At 43.2% G+C, this 26,909-nt stretch overlaps 2 protein-coding genes across 2 annotated transcripts in view; both read left to right on the forward strand.

Annotated features, from left to right (window-relative positions):
• MIGA2 (mitoguardin 2) overlaps window positions 1-3,168 on the forward strand; it is a 35,666-nt gene extending 32,498 nt beyond the window's left edge. Inside the window, exon 17 of the mRNA XM_073314752.2 lies at window positions 2,337-3,168. Coding sequence (XP_073170853.1) covers window positions 2,337-2,360 — 24 coding nt within the window. The 3' untranslated portion in view covers window positions 2,361-3,168. The remainder of the gene's footprint in view (window positions 1-2,336) is intronic.
• A 1,474-nt stretch (window positions 3,169-4,642) lies between these two features.
• On the forward strand, window positions 4,643-26,762 carry DOLPP1 (dolichyldiphosphatase 1). Its single transcript, XM_073314754.2, has 8 exons — window positions 4,643-4,759; window positions 12,610-12,710; window positions 17,742-17,826; window positions 18,102-18,201; window positions 19,185-19,283; window positions 22,248-22,376; window positions 23,352-23,441; window positions 24,153-26,762. The coding sequence occupies exons 1-8, from the start codon at window positions 4,684-4,686 to the stop codon at window positions 24,187-24,189; spliced, it is 717 nt and encodes a 238-aa protein (XP_073170855.1). The 5' UTR covers window positions 4,643-4,683; the 3' UTR covers window positions 24,190-26,762.
• The last annotated feature ends 147 nt before the right edge of the window (window positions 26,763-26,909 follow it).

The following is a 26,909-nucleotide window of genomic DNA, read 5'->3' on the forward strand; positions in this document are numbered from 1 at the left end:
GGCAGGGGCTTACACCCTCTTCACATACACTCCCCCCCCGGCCCCCCCCCCAGAGAACAGGGCTGCTCCGTCCCCTAGGCACGCTCCCTGCTGAGCCATATCTCTGGCCCGGTTTGCTGAAGCCCCTGCAGTCAGGTTCCCTGGGCTCTGGTGCACAGTGCATCCTTAGGACTTAACCCCTTCCTGCCCGTGCAGTAGCTGGGGGTCGGGGGGCGGACAGGAGGTGGCTGGGTTATGTCGGTGGCCAGCAGTAACCTGGAGATGTTAGCTGCCTTTCCAGGCTGTGCAGGCAGGAAGGGACAAGCTGCTTCAAACCTGCGGGGGTGGGAGGGGAGAAAGGAGTGGAAGAGATGAGCTCTGCAGAAGAGGAAGAGATGAGATGACTGCCTCCAACCCCGCCCCTCAGCTGGAAGCAGCTCCTGTCCTTTCTCTCCTGCACAGTGACAAAAAGCTGCTGCTGGCCACATTCTGGTGTGAACCCTGACAGAAATCAGGGGGGCAGGGGATACATGACCCAGTGTGTCCCTCCACGTCTTGCCATGGGAAGATGCGGCACCAGGAGAGTTGGGTCCATCCCAGGGGCCAAGCAAGGCATGGAGGGACGAGAGCGCAAGGCAGGAAGGGCTGGGTCGGTCGGTCACACCCCCCTGTCCGAGAGAGGTGTATGGAAGTGTGTGTGTCACCTCTCCCTGTGTGATCCCTAAAGCCTTAAAGATAAGAAGGTAAATAAAAAGAATCCAGCTACGCAGTATTTCTTTTTAACAGGGGCTCAGTCAACTTGTTGTTAATTTGAACATTTGTACTGCATAATTCTGATTATTTGCCATTGAACTTGCTTGAATACAAGTAGTTTTACCACATGTCCAATATTCAGCATAGGGAAATATGGTCACCCTAGCTGTGGGTCAGTTCACACTTATGTGCTAGAATTTATTGCCAAGATACTTATTCAGTCTGCACTTTAGGTGAATCTGCCAAATGAAACATAGCTGAGCCTGAAAAAGTGATAGGCTGCCTCCATGAGCACTACACAGATCCCTTCAAACCAAACTTTAAACAGAGGTAGATTAATATAATAATGACCAGAGCTTTCAAATTAAAGGACAATGCATATTTTAGAGGTTAGAGCAGAGAACTATAGGTTGACCCATATTGGGTTCTAGTCCTAGCTTCTTAGAGATAGGGACAAATCCCTAAAGTGCTGTGCTACAGTCTTCCCATCTGTACACTGTGAATAATGCTTGGCTGAATTATGATGAAGGCCCTCTTACAGGGATACTGAGGATTACTTGATACTTCTAAAACATTAATATTTTCCTGTTGAATATTGGATTACTGTGAGAACCCCATTGTGTCCAAGCCTGCTCAGAGGTGCTTGATAAGGAATAGGAGCACTTATTGTATCATTTACTGATTTAAAATTGCTAGTTTCCTTTCCACTAAACATTCTCATTGAAGTACCTCTAGTACTAAATGATGTCCAAGAGAGGTTTCACTGCTTGTCACATTGTAAATATAAACTGACAAGTCTTTGACTGGAAAACATTTTAATTATTTCTGGAAGAACAGGATCTGTTTGGCTTTCAGTGGCAAAAGGTTTCAGAGTAGCAGTCGTGTTAGTCTGTATTCGCAAAAAGAAAAGGAGTACTTGTGGCACCTTCGAGACTAACCAATTTATTTGAGCATAAGCTTTTGTGAGCTACAGCTCACTTCATCGGATGCATTATGCTCAAATAAATTGGTTAGTCTCTAAGGTGCCAAAAGTACTCCTTTTCTAGTGGCGAAAGGAAAATCCTTCACACTTCCTTAATTCAGACTTTTGAAGACCTAACTTTTGTAGTAAACATCTACTCTCAATAGAGAGTGCCTGTTATCTACAATTGCTACCTTTTCTCTTGGAAAGCCAAGCGAGGGATCCACTGTTTAAATTAATTGGGCAGGATCATAATCTCCACCTGAAACTAGTTACATTATAGCTGTAAAGAGAAAGGAGTAGTTCTCCTGTCCCTAAATAAAATATTTAAAAGATTTAGTTGAACATGATCCGGGGTAGATCTGAACGAATCCATACATTATTTGGCTGCCATCAAACAACAACAAAAATAAACCAAAAACCGCTCTGCTCTTATCTGGGCTGGCTTAGCTAGGTTTCCGACTTCCTCCACAGTCTAGTAAGAAACGTTACATGCACAGGCCCATTTTCTTTGCAGCTTTTAACTTGAGTGACCTTACCATTCCTGAAATTTTCTCTTCACAAGTTTCCTTGTGCAAATGCTTCCAGTACATACACCTCTTTTGATGTAACACATACCCTTTGTATTCTTCTCCCTACCCAGGACTTCCAAGTGAGTGGTGTTTAACGTGCACAAATACAGAAGAAAAAAATGAGGAGTCCTTGTGGCACCTTAGAGACGAACAAATTTATCTGGGCATAAGTTTTCGTGGGCTATAACCCACTTCACCGGATGCATGGAGTGAAAAATACAGTCGGCAGGTATAAATATACAGCACATGAAAAGATGGGAGTTGCTTTACCAAGTGGGGAGGTCAGTGCTAACGAGGCCAATTCAATCAGGGTGGATGCGGCCCATTCCCAACAGTTGACAAGAAGGGGTGAATATCAACAGAGGGAAAATTACTTTTTGTAGTGACCCAGCCACTCCCAGTCTTTATTCAGGCCTAATTTGATGGTGTCCAGTTTGCAAATTAATTCCAGCTCCAAACTTTCTCGTTGAAGACTGTTTTTGAAGTTTTTTTGTTGAAGAATAGCCACTTTTAAATCTGTTATTGAGTGTCCAGAGAGATTGAAATGCTCTCCGACTGGCTTTTGCGTAGAGACTGTCCCTTTTGGCCAATGTACATAGCAGAGGGGCATTGCTGGCACATGATGGCAGCAGCACCCTGTTCTCCATTAAAGTGACAGTACTAAATCCCTTACTGCTCACATTTCCTTTTTTAGTGCCACTCAGGAAATTATCATTACTTGCAAAGCTATAAAGTAGATGTGGATGTAATTATAGTCCACTGTGTCTGATCATAAAGAGGAATTCCGTATTCTCCATGTTGCCAAATACTGATAAAATGGGTAGTTTCAGTACATGTAGGAATTTGTCAATCAACCATCTTTCTGCAGAAAAATAAATAATAGATCAATTAAAATCACCCCGCAGTCTGAGTGGCATATTTCAGCTCTAACTACTTGTTCCCACTGACACATACCTCCCACGCTTCTAGTCTGCCCTGCTTGCTGCTAGCAGACTCTTGTTTCAAAGGGTGGTTCCTTGGCATGATATTAATTCATGAGTTCCCACAGCAGTTTAGTGTGTGTGACTGTACTCTCAGATCAAAATGAAGCTGTGCAGCACACCACCATGACTGCTCTCATATTCACTCCCCAGGTTTCCCAGCTGCGCTATCTTCACCAGTCTTCCCCACAAGTAAGGGCTGGTTGTGACCCTGCACTTATGGGGAGTCTCCACCACTTGCAAGCCATGAGTTGTAGAAGCTACCCCAGCTTCCCCCCAAAACAACTCATTTTCTTCTCTACTCTTGTCTCCGACACATTTTGGGCAGCAGAGGAAGGGGCAACGCATGTCCCAATTCTCCAACCTCTTTTCTGACAGTGGAAACAGACGCTCATTCCCCAGTTAACCCAGCTTCCTTTTCTGGGCCTGGAGAGGGAAGGTAACTTTTGCCATAGTTTCCCGAGCCCTCGATTTTGACAGTAGGGCAAGAGGCCTCCATTCCCCTTCTCTTTTTTTCAGGTCCAGGGAGAGAAAACTCACAGCCCCATTTCCTTCTGTTGTCTCCCCATTTTTTGGCAACAGGACCACCCAGGGAAGCAAGCCAGAGCCCCTGGCCACTAGATCCATTATCTGTCAACAGGACCCATGAAGGAGGCAACTCCTGGATTCATTCTCTCAGGTCCCATTTTCTACCAATGGAACTGGGGGTGAATTAACTCTGGTCCTGATCCCCAAACCCCTGTTTCTGTCTGTGGGATGTGGGTGAGGTAACTCAACCCCCCATTCCCCTGTTTTCTGTCAGTGAGCCTGGGGGTGAGTTAACTCTGGTCCTAGTCCCCGCATTCCCTATCAATGGGGCGGGGGCTGAGCTAAATGCCCCTATTCCCCCATTTTCTGTCAATAGGACTACCAGCTGAGGTAATTCTGGGCCTCTCTTGTACTCATGGCCTCATATCTCATAAGGCTGCTCTTTGAGAACTACCCCCATTGAGTGAAAGGCTTTTGCCCTGCTTGGGTTGGGGGAGGGGCGAGGAAGCCATTTTAACTCAAAATTGCCAGCTTGCCCCCTCACCCCTTAGACCCCTTATCCACCACCATCCAAACATCTGATTGGCTAAGAATGAGACCAAGGCCACCTGCTGATTGGTTAATCTGCATAATTTTGTTCACCAATGATAAAACATTATAACCCCCGCCTTTATCCTGATTGGGACTATAGCTACCTGTGTCTCGCTTGGATTGGACAGTAGTGCGGACATCTCATTGGCTATCGCGCTCCCTGGATTGGATATTTAATTAGGTTTTTATTGATTGGTTGGCGTCTCACCTGCTGCGCCTAGCCATTGGTAATCCAGATTTATCTCCCCGCCCATTGGCCGCTCCGCCTCTTGCATGCGTTCCGATTGGCTGTGGCGGCCCGGCCCGGTATCCGGGTAAAATGGCCGCAGTCGGAGAGTGCTCGCTTCCCGCTCCCTGGCGCCCGGTCTCCCTCACCCATGTCGAGTATCTTGCAGGTAAAGCTCGCTTGAATACCTTTACAGCTTCCGTGGTGCCGGTTCCGCGCGAGTGGGCAGTTCTCAGCTCAGGGTGAATGGGGTCCCAGCGCCCGGTGGCAGTTGCCAAATAGTGAGCCATTGAACAACAGCTCAGGGCCGGAGGGTCGCGCATGCGCACTGGTGCTGCGGGATTTACTACCAGATAGTGAGCCCTGTGTGCTCCATATTGCGCATGTGCATACCCCAGGCTCTGGACTTCTAGCCTCAGGGCAGGGGTTGCTGAGTGCATGGAGGTGACGGGGTCCCAGGGGACCTGCTTCAGCCCCCCTGCAGCAGGCTCCTGGGGATCATGGCGTGTCAATGCCTTGAGGTGTGTCGCCATGTCACCCCTCCACATTGCTGCCTTGTCTTGCCATCTCTCGTTACAGTGTGTTCTCGTTATTCCTTGTTATGATGTCACTGCCATGTGCTAACACCAAGGGTGCACCTCTCCTCTTACAACAGGAGGTTGCAGCATCACTTCACAGTACTCCTGTGTCATGGTGTTGCTGTGTCTGGACATCACTGTGTCACCCTTCTCCCTTGTTGTGTTCTGAGTTGCCCTGGTGTAGAGTTGCCTTAGTGGCACAGAGAAGCTGGGATGCAATGACCCCATATTATGATGCTGTCATGACTGAGAGAAGTATTGTTTTGTGGTGCTGCAGTGATGTTATCCTGGTCCTGAAATAGTTTTCAGGATTATTTTTAGTGTGTTCTGGGTAGGCAGGACTGTGTAAGTAGACAGTATTTTTGGAGGTGTTGAACTTTGTCAGATCATGATAGCATGTTTCAGAGTAGCAGCCGTGTTAGTCTGTATTCGCAAAAAGAAAAGGAATACTTGTGGCACCTTAGAGACTAACCAATTTATTTGAGCATAAGCTCCGATGAAGTGAGCTGTAGCTCACGAAAGCTTATGCTCAGATAAATTGGTTAGTCTCTAAGGATGCCACAAGTACTCCTTTTCTTTTCATGATAGCATGCATTCCCTGGTGGGAGATGTGCAGATTACAGCCTCTGGGCTCCCTGCTTGGAAACTTTTACAGGGCTTGATTTGGGGACTTGAGTAGTACTTAGAAGGGCAGCTGTCAAAGTCCCTTCAACAGCTGTTAACCTCCCAGGACAGATCCTTTCCCAGCTGTTGCATCATTGTCATTCAGTGAGATCCCATATTGTCTTTTGACATTGCATGCTCGCAGTCCAGCCTATTTTGTGTTATGATGATAATAGTTCTCTGCAGCTTGCAAGGGCAGGTTGGGTCGGTACTTTGAATTTCTCTAAACAGCACCTCTGGTGGTGGTGGTTTTTTTTTTAATTATTTATTTGTTTTGTTTATTTTTGGTGACAGAGTGTTAGCTTGCATGACCTGGTGAAATTCCAATTTAGTAATTATATGCTCTCCTAAAATTCTTCCTGAAGACGCAGTAGTCTGATGCACTGTGGCAATGGTCCTTTAAAATCTCTCGTCTCAGGAGAGCTTTAATGTGGCTGGAGACCTGCTGCCATCCTGTCTTTCAGTTGCCAAAAAATGATGCTCCCTGGTTTTATATTCTAGTCCAGAGTTTCCAGAGGGAACTTTTTGACCAAACAGCTTTTCTCTACCCCTGGTGTAGCTGCTCCATGTCTTTGTTGAGTGTTCCTCTGGTGTAATTCAAGAGTGATCATTTACCACATTGCATCTAATTTGGAGAAGTAGCAAACACACTGTGACAGAAGAAAACTGCAAAGAGGCCTGGAGAGATAGGAGCAGTGGTGGCTGCAAGCACCAGTCAAAGAGTTTTTACTAATAAATGTAAAATCCTGCATGCCGGAAGGAGAAATAAACAGCACAGAAACATAATGGTGAGACATAACTCAGCAGCTATTCCCATTGTATTAAAGCAGATCTTTTTTTTTTCAGCTTGTCTTAATGCTGTCCCAATATCACTTTCATGTATAGTCCTGGAACCTTAAAATTCTGTCTGTCCTGTTAAGGGATTTCCTGTCTGCAGGGTGAATTCCATTAGAGAAACATTCAGTTCCTGGTATGTGTGCATGTAAGTGTAACCCACACACCTTCTGGGTCTGGTGTTCTGTCCCATCTAGTGGCACTGAGAACACGAGAGAGAGAGTGTGAGAGTGTGTGTGAGTGTGTGTGTCTGCCTGCTCTACAGCCTTAGCTAACAGCCAGTTGGCTTTTAACTTATGCAGCAGAGGCTCATGCACTAAGCTCCAGAGGTCCTAGGTTCTATCCTGCCTGCTGACGACCAGGGTCTGTTGGTGTTAAATAAGCATGTGTGCACGTTTTTCTTCAGGACAACTGGGATTTTTAAGGATCTGTGACTTCTCGTTTCTTCAAGAAAAATGAAGGGAGGTGTCTGTAAGAGGCTCTGTTTTGAGAAATTGTCCTTGGTGTAGAAAGATGTGGCATAGCAACTCCTGTACCTATGACATATGGAGAATTTTCTAGTTTCTTTGCGTAAAGCACCCTTTTAAAAATTCAGTCTTTGAGAAGCTAAACATGTTTAGGTGATGCTGGGCACTAGCAAAATTAGTATGTATAATTAAATAAGGCATATAAGCAAAAGGTTGTGCACACACATTTTAAAAATATTTGTTTAGCACTTAGTTGTTGCTACTTAACTAACTGACTGTATGTTCTATAAGAATTTTTATTCTTCCACTTTCTTTATTGTGACTTCTGCTGGGACGGTAGCTCTTCAGAGCCAATGCTTCTTTCATATCTTAGTGCTTTAAGCTTGGTCTTCCAGCAGAAATGTGTCACGTTGTGATGTGAACCTTGTCATGCCACAGCATCACATCATCCTCAAAGAGAGCTTGAGACTTTTCTTAATGTCCTGCAAGTTGTACTGGCAGGATATGGACAGTCCCATGAAAAATAAGACAAGGGACAACACTTCATGCATTTTTCATCAGTGTAGAAAGTATTGATGGAGTGGAAAGTATTCATATCATGTAACCGACATGTCTGTGGGTGGCTTCTTTTTCCGCAAGTTTGTGTGATAAACAGCGCTGCCACAAATAGACATTTCTATAGGAAACAGTGGTGGCGGCGGTAAAACAAGACTCTGATAGGATGTGGTAACAGTGCCATTAATTCATATTTTCACGTTGCATTCAGGTTATGCTAACGTGGTAAACCTCAGATCTTTCCAGTCAGTGCCAAAAGGATGCTGGGTAAAAATCATACTTTAAAATAAATATATAAATGTGGCCAGAGGCTAATGTAGAAAATCGAATGTGTTTTTCACCATAACTGCTGCTTCATCCATTTGCATTCTGGATAACTTAAAATAAAGTAATCAGTTTAATCTTTTGGTTCTTGAGCCCAAAATGCTCTCAGGAATGTTTGAGTTAAAATAAAACTCAACATTGAGTTCTTGTTTTTTATTTTTCATGGATTCATTCTTCTTATCAACCCTATTCCATCCCCTTTAAGCTATTAGAGGTTTGGGGAGTGGGAAAAGTCAAAAATAGGTGCATAGTCTTGTTTTTAAACCAGGTCCATGGAAGCACTTCATTTTTTTAGCCGCTTATTAATTTTTTCCTTGGAATAAACTTCTGTAAGACTAGATAATATATTATCTACTTGTGCCACTTCTAAAACTTGAAAACATTATGATATAAACATAGCTGGCCTTGTTTTCTCAGATTCCCCTTCTGCCCCCAATGCATTATCCATCGAAGATTTAAAGCCCTTTCCTCCGTTGGATCAGAACTGCACTAGCTACAACCATCTACTAAACTAGTGAGTACATTATTGGTGTAGCAGGTTTCTAGCATGGTTTACTTGACCAGTGTGGACAGGCAGGGTCTCTCTTTCCTGAGAGCAAGGCCAGAAACAATCACTCACAGTCAACACATCACTACTTAAGTATCTATCCACCTACGTAGTCTACTCTGTAGTATGGCTTTAGAATATGGCTGTGCTAGAACCCTGCTGGTATTAATAGTGTTTAATATATGATAGCACTGCTCTGTTCCAAGTAGGGCTGTCGAGTAATCACAGTTAACTCACGCGATTAATTCAAAACAATTAATCGTGATCAAAAAATTTAATCATGATTAATCACAGTTTTAATTGCACTGATAAACAATAGAATACCAATTGAAATTTATTAAATATTTTTGGATGTTTTTCTACATTTTCAAATATATTGATTTCAATTACAACACAATGCAAAGTATACAATGCTCACTTTATATTACTTTTGATTATAAATATTTGCACTATAAAAATGACAAAAGAAATAGTATTTTTCAATTCACCTCATACTAGTACTGTAGTGCAATCTCTTTATCGTGAAAGTGCAACTTACAAATGTAGATTGATTGATTGATTTTTGGTTACGTAACTGCACTCCATAACAAAACAATGTAAAACTTTTTAGAGCCTACAAGTCCACTCAGTCCTATTTCTTGTTCAGCCAATCGCTAAAAGAAACAAGTTTGTTTACATTTGCGGGAGATACTGGTGCCTGCTTCTTATTTACAATGTCACCTGAAAGTGAGAAGAAGTGTTCACATGGCACTTTTGTAGCCAGCACTGCAAGGTATTTATGTGCCAGATATGCTAAACATTTATATGCCCCTTCATGCTTTGACCACCATTTCAGAGGAAATGCTTCCATGCTGATGATGCTTATTAAAAAAAAAAATGTGTTCATTAAATTTGTGACTGAACTCCGTGGAGGAGAATTGTATGTCTCTTGATCCATGGTTTTACCTGCATTCTGCCATATATTTTGTGTTATGGTAGTCTCGGATGATGACCCAGCATATGTTGTTTGATTTAAGAACATTTTCACTGCAAATTTGACAAAACACAAAGAATGTTCCAATATCAGATTTCTAAAGATAGCTACAGCACTGGATCCAAGGTTTAAGAGAAGTGCCTTCCAAAATCTGAGAGGGATGAGGTGTGGAGCATGCTTTCAGAAGTCTTAAAAGAGCAACACTCCGTTGCAGAAACTACAAGAACCTGAACCACCAAAAAAGAAAATCAGCCTTCTGCTGGTGGCATCTCACTCAGATAATGAAAATGAACATGCATCTGTCCACACTGCTTTGGATTGTTATCGAGCAGACTCCGTCAACAGCATGGACGCAGGTCCTCTGGAATGGTGGTTGAAGCATGAAGGGACATATGAATCTTTAGCGCATCTGGCACGTAAATATCTTGCAACGCTGGCTACAACAATGCCATGCAAATGCCTGTTCTCACTTTTAGGTGACATTATAAACAAGAAGTGGGCAGTATTATCTCCTGCAAATATAAAAAAAAAAATTGTCTGAGTGACTGGCTGAACAAGAAGTAGGACTGAGTGGACTTGTAGGCTCTATAAAGTTTTACATTGTTTTATTTTTGAATGCAGGTTTTTTTGTACATAATTCTACATTTGTAAGTTCAACTTTCATGATAAAGAGATTGCACTACAGTATTTGTATTAGGTGAATTGAAAAATACTATTTGTTTTTTTTACAGTGCAACTATCTGTAATCAAAAATAAATATAAAGCGAGCACTATACACTTTGTATTCTGTGTTGTAATTGAAATCAATATATTTGAAAATGTAGAAAACATCCAAAAATATTTAAATAAATGGTATTCTATTGTTGTTTAATAGCAAGATTAAGCACAATTAATTTTTTTAATTGCTTGACAGCTCTAGTTCCAAGTGCTGAACAGATTTTTCAAACAGGATTCAGATTACCTGAGTAGATGATTCCTGTTATACTTCTCTACAGCATTCTGTGTCTGAGGTTCTGGTTCATGGATTTTGGCCTCAGGTTCTTCTGCAGGTCACCAGCCATTACTGACTAGTTGACTTGTATTGGTTCTACTATGTGATATTGGTAGAATCTTTTGTTATGCTCTCTGTAGTTCTACTTTGTGTCCACTGTGACTTTATCTAAGACCAACTGCCTGTAGAGATATTCTTACACCATCTGTGGGAGAAATATAGTCCCTCCTGAGAAAACAAAGTAAAAATTGTCTGCAATTTCTTTATTTTTTTAAATTAATTTTACAGTATTTTAGTCTAATCAAATTTTAAAATTTGCATGTACTACAGATTAGGAAAGTAAATGCTGCGATAAACAATGATCCCTGAACTAGAGACCATCTCTAATATATAATCCTTGAATCGAGACTACTTGAAAGCTTACCCAAGACTTCAGTGCAATTTTGATTGTCCAGTAGTCTAAAATTCTCAGGGCATCTGACGTTAACAGTCACTTAAGGTGGATTTCCTCTTGCATTTATGTAGTTCTTGATCAGTGTTTAGACATAAGGAGCCTGATTCTCTGTTTTCTGGCACCTTGTGCTGTCCCTTACACCAGTGCAAAGTCGGCATAAAACATTACCATTCTGATCTGATAGCATTTGAAACCCACTTTGCATTGGTGTTAATGACTGCACAAGGTCATTGAGCCAAAGATCTATTAAGGGACCCCAGGTTAAATTCAAAACAAAAGAATTTTTTAGGGCTCTTCTGCAAATAATTCCAAATTCCCATTGGTTTTGCAGAATGAAACTCTTCAGCCCATTCTCTTGGTGTTGATGCTCTTGGTGCTTCCTAGTTGTAAGTGACACAGAACCTGCCATGGGAAGCGAGTATGCACCGTGTGTACAACCATCTGGCAATACACCCAGCAATGTGAACTTTTGTAACAGTGAGAATACTTTTGTTCAGGCATTGAAGTTAAAGTTCATCACGTCAAATGCTGCTCAGCTCAAAATGAGGCAACTAGTGTGTGTTGGGGAAGAAGTTCTGTATTATACAGTGGAAGGAAGTGGAATTGATTTAGGAAGGAATCAGGTATTTAGTCATACAGAAATATCCTCTTTTCTTAGCTGGTAGGCAGGAGGGATCAGGTGCTTAGTGATGGGGATTGATCCTTCTGTGGCCATGTGGTGAGACAGGAAGGATTTTGCTGTCTTTTGGAGACTAGCTGTGACCTTCTCTTGATTCAGTTGATACCAGGGTAGCGTTTTTAGTGTCCTCCTTCAAAAATATCTCCACTGTAGCAAAGCCTTTTGGCACGTCTTTTCCCCTGTGAGTTTCATATTGACTCTCTGCAATGATGATTGGCATTTTCAAATGCTGCTGCTGGTTTATGTATCTTTTACAATATCTTCTATTAAAAATAAAATTGAAAAACTCTTCTGGTGAGAAGCTGATCTTGGAGCAAAATAGCTTTGTGATTTCCTGTTTGCTTTGAGCCTATGCTTACCTTTTCCAAAAGAGTTCATGTGGAACACATGTTCTTTTAAGTAAACAAATAGATATGGTGCTTTGGCCAGTAGGCAAGGGTGATTTGGGCTGAGTCATATAGTGTGTACCATGTATTGCCATTCTTCACCTCTGACATCTGTCTACCCCGATCTATTCTATCCAAAGCCATCCCAGATGGCTCTTGAGACACTTTATTTTCCTCTGTGAGATTCTGTAATGCAGCTTCCCAACTCTAGCTATTGGAGGCTGTCTAGGTGGGAAACTACTCAGACTCTCAATATCTGTTGTAAACTGGCAGACAGAAATTGCAGTTGAATTATGCTAGGCTCATTTCATTTCCCTTTGGTCCCAATCCTGAAGCTAATAACTGCCATTCTTGCTCTTCAGCACCTTCAGTCCCTGTGAGCACTTGGGATGAAATGCTGAGTCCAAGGAATGGAGCCTGGGTCTGCCATATAATGCTAGGCCATTGATCTAGTGAACTCACACCTTTGCTGTCAGTGAGCTCTGAAGTGCTAGCAAACGGCAGTCTCTATGGCAAGCAAGCACACACAAAATGCAGGCTGATTTGTTTCTCTCATTTGCTTCCTCAGGTGATTTCTCTGGTCAGCTCTTAGCCTACTTGAGTCTCTGTCCAATTTTCATCATAGTCGGCTTTGTTACACTCATCATATTCAAGAGAGAGCTTCATACGGTGAGTCTTCCTCTTCCACCCCAGGTACTTCACATGGCAGGAGACACGAGAAGGGAGGTGAGGGCAGGAGAGATTTGCCATTGCAGAGCTAGCATAACAAATGTGACCTCTTTGCCGAGAGGAAAGCACAATTAATTGTGATACTTTTGAATTACTGTCAAGCCTTAGTTCACTGCCCTGTCTTGCCCTATAGTGTCCCTTCCCTGAATTCCTGGACCAGGACATGCCATACATTTCAGTGACTGTTGCAAATTTTCTGCCTGTCTTTATGAGAAACTGAAGTGGGTCTTTAATATCATTATTATTGCTGTGATCCCATGAGCTCTTGGGTCATGCAGGATGAACAGGAGATACAAGAATAGGAAGAATACCCCATGTGCTGCAGGAGATGGTATTTGTAATTCTGTGGGATGCACTTTCCCCTCTGTGACAGTAGTGAACAAGTGCCTTTAGCATGACTTTGGGAAGGGTTGTGCTGATGGAGGTGCTGTCTCTTGGATGAGATGTAAACATGGGTCCTGATCACTTGTGGTCATTGATACTTTTTGTAAAATGAGGAGGTGTCAACAGTAGTACACTGGCTGAACTTCAGTCTGGATAATTATGTTTGGCCTCTCTAAATTGTCCCTGTGGTGTCAGCTGGATACAATATTCTTCACTTTTTCTCAGCTGTTTGTCATGTTCCCTTGTTCTGTTAGACGTCTGTCTAAGATTGGCTGCATTTTGATGGAGGATGAAGTGATTCTTGTATCTCTTATTTTTCTCCTGGAGAGGTTGTGAAGCTTTATTACCCAATGTTTAAGTGATTTTATTTTTCAGATTCTTTTCTAAATGGGTTTCCCCATGTCATTGTCTTGGTGCTGTATGTTTGCATTAATCTATGAAGAGCACTGACTCTGATGCCAGTTTCAATAAGTGGCAGCCTTGGCTGTCATCTTAGTCGTTAAGGGTCAGATTTTTGGGAGTGTGAGCGCTCACAAGTCCATCTGGTGTTGTGAGTATTCAGGACCTCCATGTCTAGTTGGCAGCCAGTGTCAAGTGGAGTGCCCTAGGGGTCGGTCCTGGGGCCGGTTTTGTTCAATATCTTCATAAATGATCTGGAGGATGGTGTGGATTGCACTCTCAGCAAATTTGCGGATGATACTAAACTGGGAGGAGTGGTAGATACGCTGGAGGGCAGGGATAGGATACAGAGGGACCTAGACAAATTGGAGGATTGGGCCAAAAGAAATCTGATGAGGTTCAATAAGGATAAGTGCAGGGTTCTGCACTTAGGACGGAAGAACCCAATGCACAGCTACAGACTAGGGACCGAATGGCTAGGCAGCAGTTCTGCGGAAAAGGACCTAGGGGTGACAGCGGACGAGAAGCTGGATATGAGTCAGCAGTGTGCCCTTGTTGCCAAGAAGGCCAATAGCATTTTGGGATGTATAAGTAGGGGCATAGCGAGCAGATCGAGGGATGTGATCGTCCCCCTCTATTCGACATTGGTGAGGCCTCATCTGGAGTACTGTGTCCAGTTTTGGGCCCCACACGACAAGAAGGATGTGGATAAATTGGAAAGAGTCCAGCGAAGGGCAACAAAAATGATTAGGGGTCTGGAACACGTGACTTATGAGGAGAGGCTGAGGGAACCGGGATTGTTTAGTCTGCGGAAGAGAAGAATGAGGGGGGATTTGATAGCTGCTTTCAACTACCTGAGAGGTGGTTCCAGAGAGCATGGTTCTAGACTATCCTCAGTGGTGGAAGAGGACAAGACAAGGAGTAATGGTCTCAAGTTGCAGTGGGGGAGGTTTAGGTTGGATATTAGGAAAAAATTTTTCACTAGGAGGGTGGTGAAACACTGGAATGCTTTGCCTAGGGAGGTGGTGGAATCTCCTTCCTTAGAAGTTTGTAAGGTCAGGCTTGACAAAGCCCTGGCTGGGATGATTTAATTGGGGATGGGTCCTGCTTTTGAGCAGGGGTTGGACTAGATGACCTCCTGAGGTCCCTTCCAACCCTGATATTCTATGATTCTATGACCTCTGGAAATCAGGCTGAGTGAAAGAGCGCTTCCCCACAATTTCCCAGGGGAAGCAGTATGCCTGCAAGGCCCATTTCATCTGTGTGTGTGTGACTCCTACTTCTGTCCTGACCAGAAGCTAGTCTTTTCACGACACAGCATGCCACAAGGTCTCTGCTGTTTGTCCTGACAAGTAGCTAGGATGGGATGGCTGAGTACATTCCATACAAGGGATTACAAGCCATTCATAATATTTGCCTTTTGTAAACAGACAGGTGAAATGGAGTTAGTAATAGGATTATGACATCAGGTTTCTGATATTGCTGTGTTTATATAAAGCAACACTGTCATGGGAACTGAATGGCTCAGGGGATTAGTAATGAAACCTCTAGGTTACTAGTGTGATTGCAGCCCAAGGAAGTAGCTTCTGAAAGTCATAACAATCTAAAGGCTTCTTGGAAGCCTTTGTGACCTGAATTGATCATTCCAGTCCAATTTCTAATGGGCAGTTTTCTTTGTCATAAAAAAAAAAATCAGATTAGGCACAAATTGGCCTCCCCATTTTAGCAATCAGCAGAAATACAGAAGATCGAATAGGTCATAAAGACTGAAAGTGTCTTTCATTTCTAGAGGTGATACCTGCTGAAGATTGGGGCACTTTGGCAGGGGATATGCATGTGGGGGGGAGCTTGCATTGCCACTGTCTGTGTTGTATCTGCTCTGTAAATAGAAGACAGTTTTAGGACAGTGAATCTAGCTTCCGTAAGTGAATTTAGGGCTGATCTTTATATGGTGCCTTTCATCCCAGAAGATCCCAAAACACACCCCCCCCACATGGAGAGAGATTGTAAGGTAAGTATTTTGGGACCTTCTGGGAGAGATATAGATATAGGTAGCGTGGGATATATTGTATAATGTGTACATTTTATATATATATATAGTGTCTATATAATACAGTAAAGATCATAGAGATGGAAAAGGCTTGTTGCATCCATCCCCTTGCTAGGAGAGGTTATGGTGCCTTGATAGATGAAGCACCAGGTATTAAACTGCCACTGCACTTGACCTGTACATACATGTTACAGTTTAACATTCTTTTAAGATATTTTACAGTTGCAAGGTAAAGCATTCAAAAATAAGATTTCTCCATGAAATCTTTGCATGCACAAGGGGGTTGTATTTATTATGATAGGAAGTCCAGAGCCAAGTCAGGAATAGACCAAGCTGTACTGGGGCCTAGTGGAGGCCTGAAACACAAAATAACATACTCTTTCTCTTCTTGCAACCCTCTGCCTCATCCGCTGTCTCTCCTGTGCAGTGAATGAGGCAGGGAGCCTCTAAAACAAACAGTATGTGATGACGTAATTAAAGACCGTATCATGAAGGGTAGGAACGAGGAGGCTGAATTAAGGTTGCATAAACAACCTTAATTTTGGCATTTCCTAATGTTGTTTTTTGCAGCATGTGGAGTGCAAAGAATTATAAGCACACCAGGTAGTAGATCTGAGACTAAAACTAATGCTGTCCTGGTGGTGCCCAGAACACCTTCCTCCAATGGCAAAATTAAATTGAATTGTAATGGGGAGCTCTTGCTGCACCAGCCAAGGAGGAATGGGTGCTGTGAAGGAATGCTGTTTCTCTAAACTGGGGAAGACACCTCCTCCTCTCGCTCAGTCCAGAGGGGCAGTGGGCAGATGCCGCATTGTCCTCTGTCCAGAGCTCTAGCTCTGCCTGGTAGCATGCTCAGTTCAGATACCATGTTAAAAAAGCTCTGTAGGGCTGTCGTATTCTCAGTGCAGATGGGATGTTCGAGATTGTAGCAGCAAATCGCTACCGCTCTCTACTGATTTTGTGCAAATGGCAAAGCCCGGAGGCTTATAACTCGTCCATGTATCTGTAGATTTTCATAGAGAAAGCAAAAGGTACCTCTCTGAGTCCAGGACCATTCCCTGGCAGATCTCGCCTTCCTGCTCCAAATGTGGAAGTGCTAGAGCTCTTTGGAGAAACCGTTAATTGAGCCAAAGTTAACATGTTTTTTTCCTACCTTTCTCCCCCAGTCTCATTTTCTGAAATGGCTGATCTGTGTTTGTTTAAATTTAAAAACAAAACCTGCAACCTGAGCAGAGAACAAGCCTGAATGGCCAGCGTTCAACAAAGTTATAAGCAACTGAAAACTGGCTAGTAATAAAAGTGTGAGCAAGTGTTAGTGTTAATGCTGATTACTAATTCTACCCATAGAAAGGAGCCACCATTGGGTTGGAATGTGACAGCTCTTCAGCAGCACACAGTATACTGACCCACAGTTTAGCTCAGGAAGTGAAAAATCCCATAACTATTTGAAACTAGAGGAGGAATTTAGGGAGGCAGAATACGATTACGCAGATTGGAATTTGGCCAGGATGCTAGGGCTAAGAGAGGGAAGAAGTATTCTGGACTACAGAGTGAAATTGATACTATGTTTTTATAATCTGGCCAGGCCCAGAGAATGCCTTGCCTTTAAAGATGTTAGAAATTTGTGGGGAACAGCTTCAGGATGATGATTATTTTCTTTATGATGCTCACTAAAGAGGAAAAATAAAATAAGCCGCCCTTTTAAGCAGAGCATACCAACGGCATCATATGTGCTCCCACTGTTGGCCTGCAGCAAACAGTTGAAGATGTATTGTCAATTTAAAATCTAGGCAAATAAAAAAAAAAATTCCAGCTATGACACTACTCTTGGAGTCCCTCTGCCAATATTTTCTGTTTTATTCTTTTCTCTTCTGTTGCTCTGTGAAAGACTCCCACAAACAGGGGAAACTGAATATATACTCTTTTGGTTAGAGTAATCTTGAGTGTTACTTACAACTGTAGTAGTTTAAAAAAAAAAAAAAGTCAGAGAAAGCGTGGTTTTGTTTTAAGTTGACCATGTCCCTTTAAGGAAAATTCGTCGCAAAGGCTTGATGAGATGCATCACACTTGAGATGACACAGTGGGAAGCTGAGGGATGGATGCAGGGTCATAGGCTGACACAATTATCTCTTTCACAGATATCTTTCTTAGGGGGGCTGGCATTCAACGAAGGAGTGAACTGGCTAATAAAGAATATTATCCGTGAGCCACGGCCCTGTGAAGGTAAGTATGGCCTGGTGGCTTGGGGGAAAGAGCGGGTACATGAATTATCTTTGAACTGTGGTGACAATAATTGGGTTGAAGGTGGTTTTGTCTCAGGTCTGGTATGTTGTGTTTGCACATTCACCTGGGGGTTGGGAAGGGGGGCTTACAGTCCAGATGATCAGATAAATGTATTGTAAATTCACACACTCAGCCAAACACTGACCTGGCTGGATCTTTGAAGTGTTCGGGCAATTGCTGTGTATTGAGCATACTGTTTTTTCTTCTCTTCCCAGAAGCCCATTCAACAGTGACTACAAAATACGGGATGCCATCCAGTCACTCTCAGTTTATGTGGTTTTTCTCTGTTTACTCGTTCCTGTTTCTTTATTTAAGGTGAAGCTTCTTCATTAGGTTTTGGCTGTTTTACACTTTGACCTCTGGGGCATTTGGAATGGGTGGCTACCTGCTGGTGGCATGCCTTTCCTTCTATTCAGTTGATTCCTGTAGGTAGAGCTGAATTCCAGGACCTTTGCAATCTGTTCTGTGGTGGGTGGGATTCCCTCTGGAGTGAGTTCATCCCAAATTGAATATAGGGCTATGGGCTCTGCTGCTGCCTGAGAATGTTGATTAAGGAGGGGAAAGCAAGAGTGAAGGGAAGGAGGCCCCTGATGCCATCGCTCCCATAGCATGAGTCCATTGGAATATGACTGCTGACACAATCTCTTTTGAATCATGCTAAATTGCAAGACTGCCAAAATCCATGCTGAAATGCAATTGGGGAACTAGGAAGGAGGCGAGAGAGAGAGAGAAGAGCTATCTTCTCATGGGGCTCTTCTCCCTTGTATTAGTGAGTTTGTCCTTGCAATCTCTCCAGTGATTCTTGCTGCCCTGTCGCATGACCCATTCATGGTTTGTCTCTGCTGCCTGGTGCTAGGCTTGCATTCTCTGATGTGGGGCTCCCCTTCTGAAGTCCTCTTTGCTCAGCTGTGGCTACCTCCTGCAGCTCTATAATATGGAGGAGCAGACGAGAGACCAGACAACTCTCCTATCCTGTACAAGTGGGCAGCTATAAGGAGATCTGAGGCAAGATGGTTGCATATGCACTCTATGGTACCATGGGCACATTGGCTCCCTTTGTAGTGATCTCCATTAACACCTGGACACTGGGGTCGGGCTTTCTCACTTGCATCCTCTTGGCAGCAGTTGGATACATCAGCACTGCGGTGTTAACAGGTTATCCATGACATCAATGAAGGCTATGTCTTCTTTAGGTCACTGTAATTTGGAGGCGTGGGATATAGGGACTGTTCCGCTCCCTAACACCCTCTCTTTTCCACTGCACTAATGGCTTTTTCCCCGTCTCATTTTTTTTCCAGAATGCACCAAACAAACAATGCCAGGTTTCTGGATTTACTGTGGCGACATGTGCTGTCCATCTGCCTTGTCACGGTGGCCTTTCTAGTCTCATATAGTAGGTATGGAACAGCCGTTTGTCTTACTCTTTTGTACTAATCCTTGGCCTTGTGGGTTTTTGGCAGCACTTTATCCTCCTCCATTTGTGGTTCAGTTCTTGATAACTGTGCCAGAAATACCAAGGGCTAAGAGAGTCCTATGTTACCAGGGACTCTTCAGAATGGGAGCTCTTTCATTTTCTCTTGATTTTTTTTCCTGGTCTAGTTATGTCCCTCAATAGTCACTTCAAAAATTGCAGTCCAATGGGTGGTTTTAAGCTTATATGATTGCACTGGGGCCCCATGGCTGCAAACCCAGCTATGTGGAGGCTGGATCATTGTGAAGAGAGTTCGCCATAGATGGGAAGGGACTTGCATTGAGCCCTGAATCTCTGTCTTCACACGTGGATCTGCAAAACTGAAGACCAGTGTTCCCTCCCCATTCTCTCTGGCCTCCATGTCCAGGATATGGACAGAGTCATTTTGTCTACCTCATCCCTTTTCTGCACTAATCCATAAAAGCATTGAGCTAGGTCACGGGCCAGTACCTTTTGCAGCGTGTGAAGTATTTAATATTGACTGAAATGACTTCTTGTAGAGTCAGTCTAAATGTAGTCACAATTGTTTGGCTTCAGTCATCTTGTAGTATGAACAGACTTAGTCTGTGTGAGTAGTGTCTATGTGCCAGGATAATCTAATATATCATTACTATTGTGACCACTACCAGTAAAAAACTGTACTCTGTCTACAGCAATGAAGCCTTCATTCTGCTAAATTTAAGGTCAGCAAAAACCATGACAAAACAAGTTCCCATCATGCTATATATTCTGAAAGCCTTTAAACCCAGGCTTCAGAGAGTTACTGAAGGAGCAAGTTGACCTGTGGCTGGCTCTGGAAAAATTCTCTCCTGGGATCAACAGCAACAGGCCCCCAGCCAATCTGAACTTCTACTGTGAGAAACATGTAGACACCTTCTTAGATATTGGGCTTCTCAGATTTAGGAGTATTCCTAAACAGAAATTTATGTACACAGAAGGGTCTAAGTTGTTTCCTGATTATCCATTAGTGGATGGGGGGAAGCAAAAGATGTAATAGATCTCAATTTTTAATAAGGCTTTTGACACAGTCCCACATGACATTCTCCTAAGCAAACTATGGAAATACGGTCTAGATGAAACCATTAGGTGGTGCACAACTGGTTGAAAAACCATACTCAGAATAGTTATCAATGGCTTGCTGTCAAACTGAGAGGGCGTATCTCATGGGCTCCCACAGAGTACAGTCCTGGGTCTTGGTGCTATTCAGTATTTTTAGTGACTTGGATAATGAGCGGAGAGTATGCTTATAAAATTTGCAGATGACACCAAGTTGGAAGGGGCTGCAGGCAGTTTGGAGGACAGAATTAGAACTAAAAATGACCTTGACAAATTGGAGAATTGGTCTGAATTCAATAAAATGAAATTCAATAAAGACAAGAGCAAAGTATACACTTAGGAAGGAAAAATTCAGTGCACAACTACAAAATTGGAATTAACTGTCTAGGCCAGAGTTGGGCAAACTACGGCCCGTGGGACTGTCCTGCCCGGTCTCTGAGCTCCCGGCGGGGGAGGCTAGCTCCCGGCCCCTCCCCCGCAGTCACGCTGGCTGGCTCCAGCATGGTAAGGCGGAGGGAAGAGGGGGGGTTGGATAAGGGGCAGGGGGTCCTGAGGGGCAGTCAGGAGACCGGGAGGAGGGGGTGGTTTTATGGGATGGAGATTTGGTGGGGGGGGGGACAGTTAGGGAAAGGGGAGAGCAGGGGGTGTCGGATAGGGGGTGGAGTCCCAGGGGGCGGTTAGGGGCGGGGTTGTGGATAAGGGTCATGGCAGTCAGGGAGCAGGGAGGGGTTGGAAAAGGATTGAGGTCCCGGGGGGCGGTTAGGGGTGGGGTGTCCTGGGACTGGGCAGTCAGAGGTCAAGGAGCAGGAGTGGTTGGATGGGTCAGAGATTCTGAGAGGGGCGGGAAGTGGGAGGGGATGGATAGGGGGTGTGGGCCAGGCTGTTTAGGGAGGCACAGCCTTCCCTACCTGGCCCTCATACAGTTGCGCAACCCCAAAGTGGCTCTTGGGCCAAAAAGTTTGCCCACCCCTGGTCTAGGCAGTATTACTGCAGAAAAGGATCTGAGGGGTTATAGTGGATCACAAATTAAATAAGAGCTAACAGTGTGGTGCAGTTGCGAAGAAGGCTAATACACCCCCAAATTATATTAACAGGAGTGACGTATGCAAGACCTAGAAGGTAGTTTTTCTACTTTAGTCAGCACTGGTGAGGCCTCAGCTGGAGTGCTGGATCCATTATTAGGCACAGCACTTTAAGAAAGATGTGGACAAACTGGAAAGAGACCAGAAGGGAGTAACAAAAATGATAGAAGGTTTAGAAAACCTGATCTATGAGGAAATGTTTAAAAAAGGCATATTTAGTCTTGAGAAAAGACTAGGAGGGAGCACCAGACAATATGTTCAGGGATCTTTAGATATGTTAATAGCTATTACAAAGGGGACGGTGATCAGTTCTTCTTGTTCGCTGAAGATCGGACAAGAAGTAATCAGCTTAATCCGTAGCAGGGGAGATTTAGATTAGATATTAGGAAAAGCCTTCTAACTATAGGGATAGTTAAAGCAAGAAATAGGTTACCAAGGGAGATTGTGGAATCCCCATCCTGTGCGTTTTCTTAGAACAGTTTAGATAAACACCTTGCAGGGATAGTCGATGTATACTCGTTTGCCTCAGCATGGGAGGATGGGATGCATGATCTCTCAAGGGCCCTTCCAGGCCTACATTTTTATGATTTCAATATCTTTTAAATAGGTGCCACTTGGCTGTTTCACATCTGGAAGATAACCTTGCTCTGGCCTTTATAGGGGCCTGTAAAATGCTGTATCCAGCTGTGTGACGCCCTCATTTTGTTTGAAATCCTGTCTCCGGTAATTTTCCTTTCTTGTTTCCTCTGAAGGGTCTATCTGCTCTACCACACCTGGAGCCAGGTCTTATATGGAGGTGTTGCAGGAAGCATCATGGCCATAGCCTGGTTTGCATTCACACAGGAGATCTTAACTCCTTTGTTCCCAAAGATAGCTGCATGGTAAAAACCTTTTATGCTATTTTGTGTCTGTTTTAATCCCCCAAGGCCTCACCCTCCTGCAGAATCAGATACTTGTCCAGCACTGTATGCCTCAAGTTTACTCTGTGTGCCACGAAAGGGGCCACAACAGTGTTTACCTCTTGAAATGTGCTTAACCTACTGGTATCTGGAGCAGCATGACACCCTTGCAAGGGAGTAAAGTCCTATTCAACCTGTACAGGGATAGAGAATTTATACCATATGGTGTAAGAAAACCAATCATGGGATACTTCAGTCCGTAAAACCAAATGATTGTTATGATGTTCTATAGGAATGCAATCCCCATGTAAAGGGGTTTAAACTGCACAGTTTCCCAATGGTCTAGAGGTTAGAGCAGGGGACTCGGAATAGGGACTCCTAGATTCTGTTTCTTGCTCTGTTTACTGACTCCCTATGTGACCATGAGCAAATCATTTAACTAACTTGTGCCACCATTTTATCCATCTGTAAAATGGGGATAATACTTCCCTACCTTTTTGGGGAGGAGGAATTGTGAGGCTTAATTGTTCATAAAGTACTTTGAGATCCTTGGAAGAAAGGTGCTAGAGGATTGCCCAGTGTTATGAGATAGTACCTCCAGGAACTGCTACTTCCTGACCTCCCCATCCATTTCTCCAAACGCACTGTAATGGAAAGGCTGATTCCAATGGGTCAGATCTCTTCTTACCTACACCAAACAAAAAAATGCAAATAAAGTGAAATGGCAATTTAAATTTAACTAGACTAGAAACCTTTCTAATAAGGGAGGGAAAATGGCACTTTTCCTGGTAAACTTATATATTGCTGTTTTCTAAATACACAAAACCTGTCCAGGTTTGCCTTGCAGGTAGCAGTGTTAAATTTCACACGATTTCCTCCATGGCTTATCAGAATTAGGAAAGAAAATGTTTTAATTCTCTGCCCCTCTTTTTCTCCCCCAAACCTTGTTAATTTTAGGCCAGCTTCAGAGTTCTTTTTAATCAGAGATACCAGCCTCATTCCCAACATCCTGTGGTTTGAATACACAGTCACCAGAGCAGAGGCAAGGTAAGCAGGATGGTAGGAGGTTCTGCACACAGGGAGGTGTATCTAAGCTGTTACATGCACTAATAGGGTAATGGTTTATTTACCTGTATCTTGTGATTTACCTTGTGATTATTTTATTTATGTATGAAAATTAAAGTAGCTGATGTGGATAGCTTTTATGGACTGGATAATATAGAGTGTGAAAAGAGACCAAATTGTGGGTTGACTTTAACAGAGTGTATCGTTAAAATATAATCAGTATGAAATGGGAAAAAATGATAAACAAGTACAAATGATTCCAGACACAAAGACATAGGGGACTGCAGCAGTAGGGGAGAAACCAAATGTTGTAACCGTGTTGTAAAGGGTCCCTCTGGATGCAGTAAAGTGTATAACTTGAGCAGAATCATCTGGAGTGGTAAGTCTCCATTTTGTGCTGTGTGAGGTGAATTTGGTATTCCATAAAAAGGGAATCACAATAAGGTAGCCACTGTGTAACTACGTCTAGTCTCTCACATACACCTTGCTAATGCACTTCAGTTGTGACCTACAGACCCTCTGGTTATTGCAGACCTGAGCCTGTAAAAATGGGGAATGAGCACTCTTGACATCGGATGTGGTGGTCTGGTCTATCCAGCTCATTTTATTCCTCCCACCTCTTTAGCCAAGGAATGTGCTATGTCTGGTGATGGGGATCTACCTCACTCTGCCACCTCTACGTTCTCATTGCAGAAACAGACAGCGCAAGCTAGGTACGAAGCTCCAGTGACTCAAGGCATGGGAACAGAATGCAGGACTTAATGGAGAAGGACAAAAGTACAGACCTGGGAGCAGCAAGGAGTCTTCACAGATGGACCAAAGGAACAGGCAGGGACCATACTCAAAGCCTGGAGGCCTTTGCTCTGGCTTTTGCAGCTAGCTGGATGCTCCCTGATGCATGTGGGACCATGCAGGAGCAGAACCTCATTTACCACACAAATGCACATTGCCAGTTGGAATGTACCATCGTGTCTGAGTCGCGGGAGGGGGGAGAAAATACTTGATGGCTTGTTTGGGGGAGGGAGAACCAAAAAAAACATCCTATTTCTGTGACTTTTTTTGCAGCATGAAATATACACACTTATTTATTTTTTTTAATTGAACTATTATTTTTGGGGTGGGTGATGCATGGATTGTGTGTTTGGAAGAAGACAAAACCAAAATTAGGTCTTGCCTAATTCAGGGGTTTTAATTTGCGGGGGGGGGGGGGGGGGAGGCAGGATGGCTTAAGCAAGAGAGGAAGAGGTATTTCTTTCCTTTCTGCAACAGTTGGGAGATCGAAATAAATTCCCACTGCACTTTGTAAGGATATAAAGAAGCTACTTAAAGATTTGCTTTCAAACACTAGTGACATTCCTGTGCGCAAGCCTGCACGGATACCACCTGGGGTGTGGGGGTTAAAACACCGAGGAAAACCTAAAATACACTAATTTTTTTTTTTTTTCACTGCTGCTCCTGTTGTGTAATTAGCCAGGTTGTTTTACCCAGGCCCTCTTCTTTTTAGGTGTCAATAACTTGGTATACGCATTAAATATCCCTTCACTCCCTCTTCCTTTTGTACTTTTATGACCCTAGAGCTGCTGGGACCTCTACAGTTTTTGTTGCTGATCTTAAGCCAGACTCTGTTATTGATTAAGGACACCATGATTAAGTTTAAATAACTGCTAGTTAAGGCACAACTCCATGCTTTTAAGGATTACCCCAAAGTCATTAAAAAAAGCTTTTACTGGTATTAAAAGTTTGTATGATCAGTCTCTGCCCTAAACCCTCTTTCTGATAATGAATCTTCCCATTGAGCTTTTCAGCCATCAGTAAACTTTTTATAAAAATAAAAATTTGGTGAGTGCTGATGTCTGGCTTTAGCACTGCATGAATTACTTTTGGAGAGTCCAGTTAGATTCAAACACAGGTTACTGCTGAAATGAGGCAGTAAGTTTTAACCCTGGCAAACATTTCCATGGGTCATGCTGATTTGTTTTGGGTTCTGCAGTAGTCAAGACTATTGCAAAAGTCTGCACCAGCTACCTAGAATGCATAACTCGTAAGGGATCTTGCCCTTACTTTGTAAGGACTTTCATTTCTCCTTCCTTTTTCATTTTGACTGTTTTTCAAGTGATGAACTTCCTTAGTCTGGAGCTCCGGACAGTAAGTTCTGCTGCTAGATGTTTGGGTACCATTCTCCTGTGATAGGATATCTGACAGCCTCTTCGACTCTGCCAGTACTTAGATCCTCTGCAATAGGCTGGTAAATGGTTTGAGAAGACTATACTAACAGTGAGTCAGCAGTGCATCCTGAATGTACTTCATGGCTGTGCAAAGACTGTTCTATTGCACTTTTTAGCCTATAATCAAGACATTACAATGAAGTTCAGCAACAAGGTGGAGAGACTAACGGTACAATTGCCTTGAAGTTTCATAACAGGGGAAGGCCAGGGCAAGTACAGCTACCAAGCTGGGTCAAAAGAGGAGTATGTTAGCATCTGTCTGATATTGTCACCTGTACAGAGGGTTGGTGACTATGCATGCCCATCTCTGTCTTGCGGCATGTTTTACTAGCTTCCATTAAAAAGCTATTGAGGCTTCATAGAAAACTCATTGGTATGTACTGATGCAAGATGTGATTTTTGGCTCATATCTGATCATCTCTGTATTTTTCTGCCACCTTAATTTAAAAACAGCATTTTAAAGATTTCATCTGCTCCTCTTGCCATGATCCGTGTGTGTGTGTGTGCGTGCTATAGAATCTATTTTATCCTCATCCTAGAATTTGGCCCAGGAGGAGATAGGCCTTTTATTGTAATGTAGTGATTAAGAATGAAAACCTTTTAAAACATACTTGTTCTAAACTGAATATATCTTTCTCTGTAGCAGCAGTTCTTTAGATTTTTTTTTTTTTAAACTAAGGATATGGGGAATTTTTGTCTATTACAATAAATTTCTCTAATTTAGCACTCATTGGAGTGATCTAATATGAACTCTCCATACTGAGATTTCTAGTGCATTTGCACATAAAATAGCACTTTTATTCCTCATAAAAGCACTTTGGCTGGGCTGATCTCTCTCTCTTTTTGAGCTATGGGCTGTGACTTTAATGGGCATTAGCTCAGGCCCATAACTATTTCATTAAAAAAGGCCATGGGTAGGTGAGAGGGGGGGGGGAAAGGAAGTGCGAGTAGCTAAGTTAGCTAGGTAATAGGGTAGTGTAGTAATGAGTTAAGCACCAGAGTAGAATGCAGTACTCATTGATTCTTTTTCTTCTAACCACCAACTGAAAAGCAGAGCCAAATAAATAAAATGTACCACCATTCTTCTCCCTCACTTAAAAAAAAAAAGGGGGGGGGGCAGTTGAGTCATTTCCCAAAGCTGAGGCAAAAAATGTAAATTGCTTCAAAGGTAATTAACACATCCCTCACCTCTTTCAGAGAGACTGTCATCCTAGAGAAGTGGAAA

Source organism: Lepidochelys kempii, chromosome 16 (genome assembly GCF_965140285.1).
Source record: "Lepidochelys kempii isolate rLepKem1 chromosome 16, rLepKem1.hap1, whole genome shotgun sequence".
Lineage (NCBI taxonomy): Eukaryota > Metazoa > Chordata > Testudines > Cheloniidae > Lepidochelys > Lepidochelys kempii.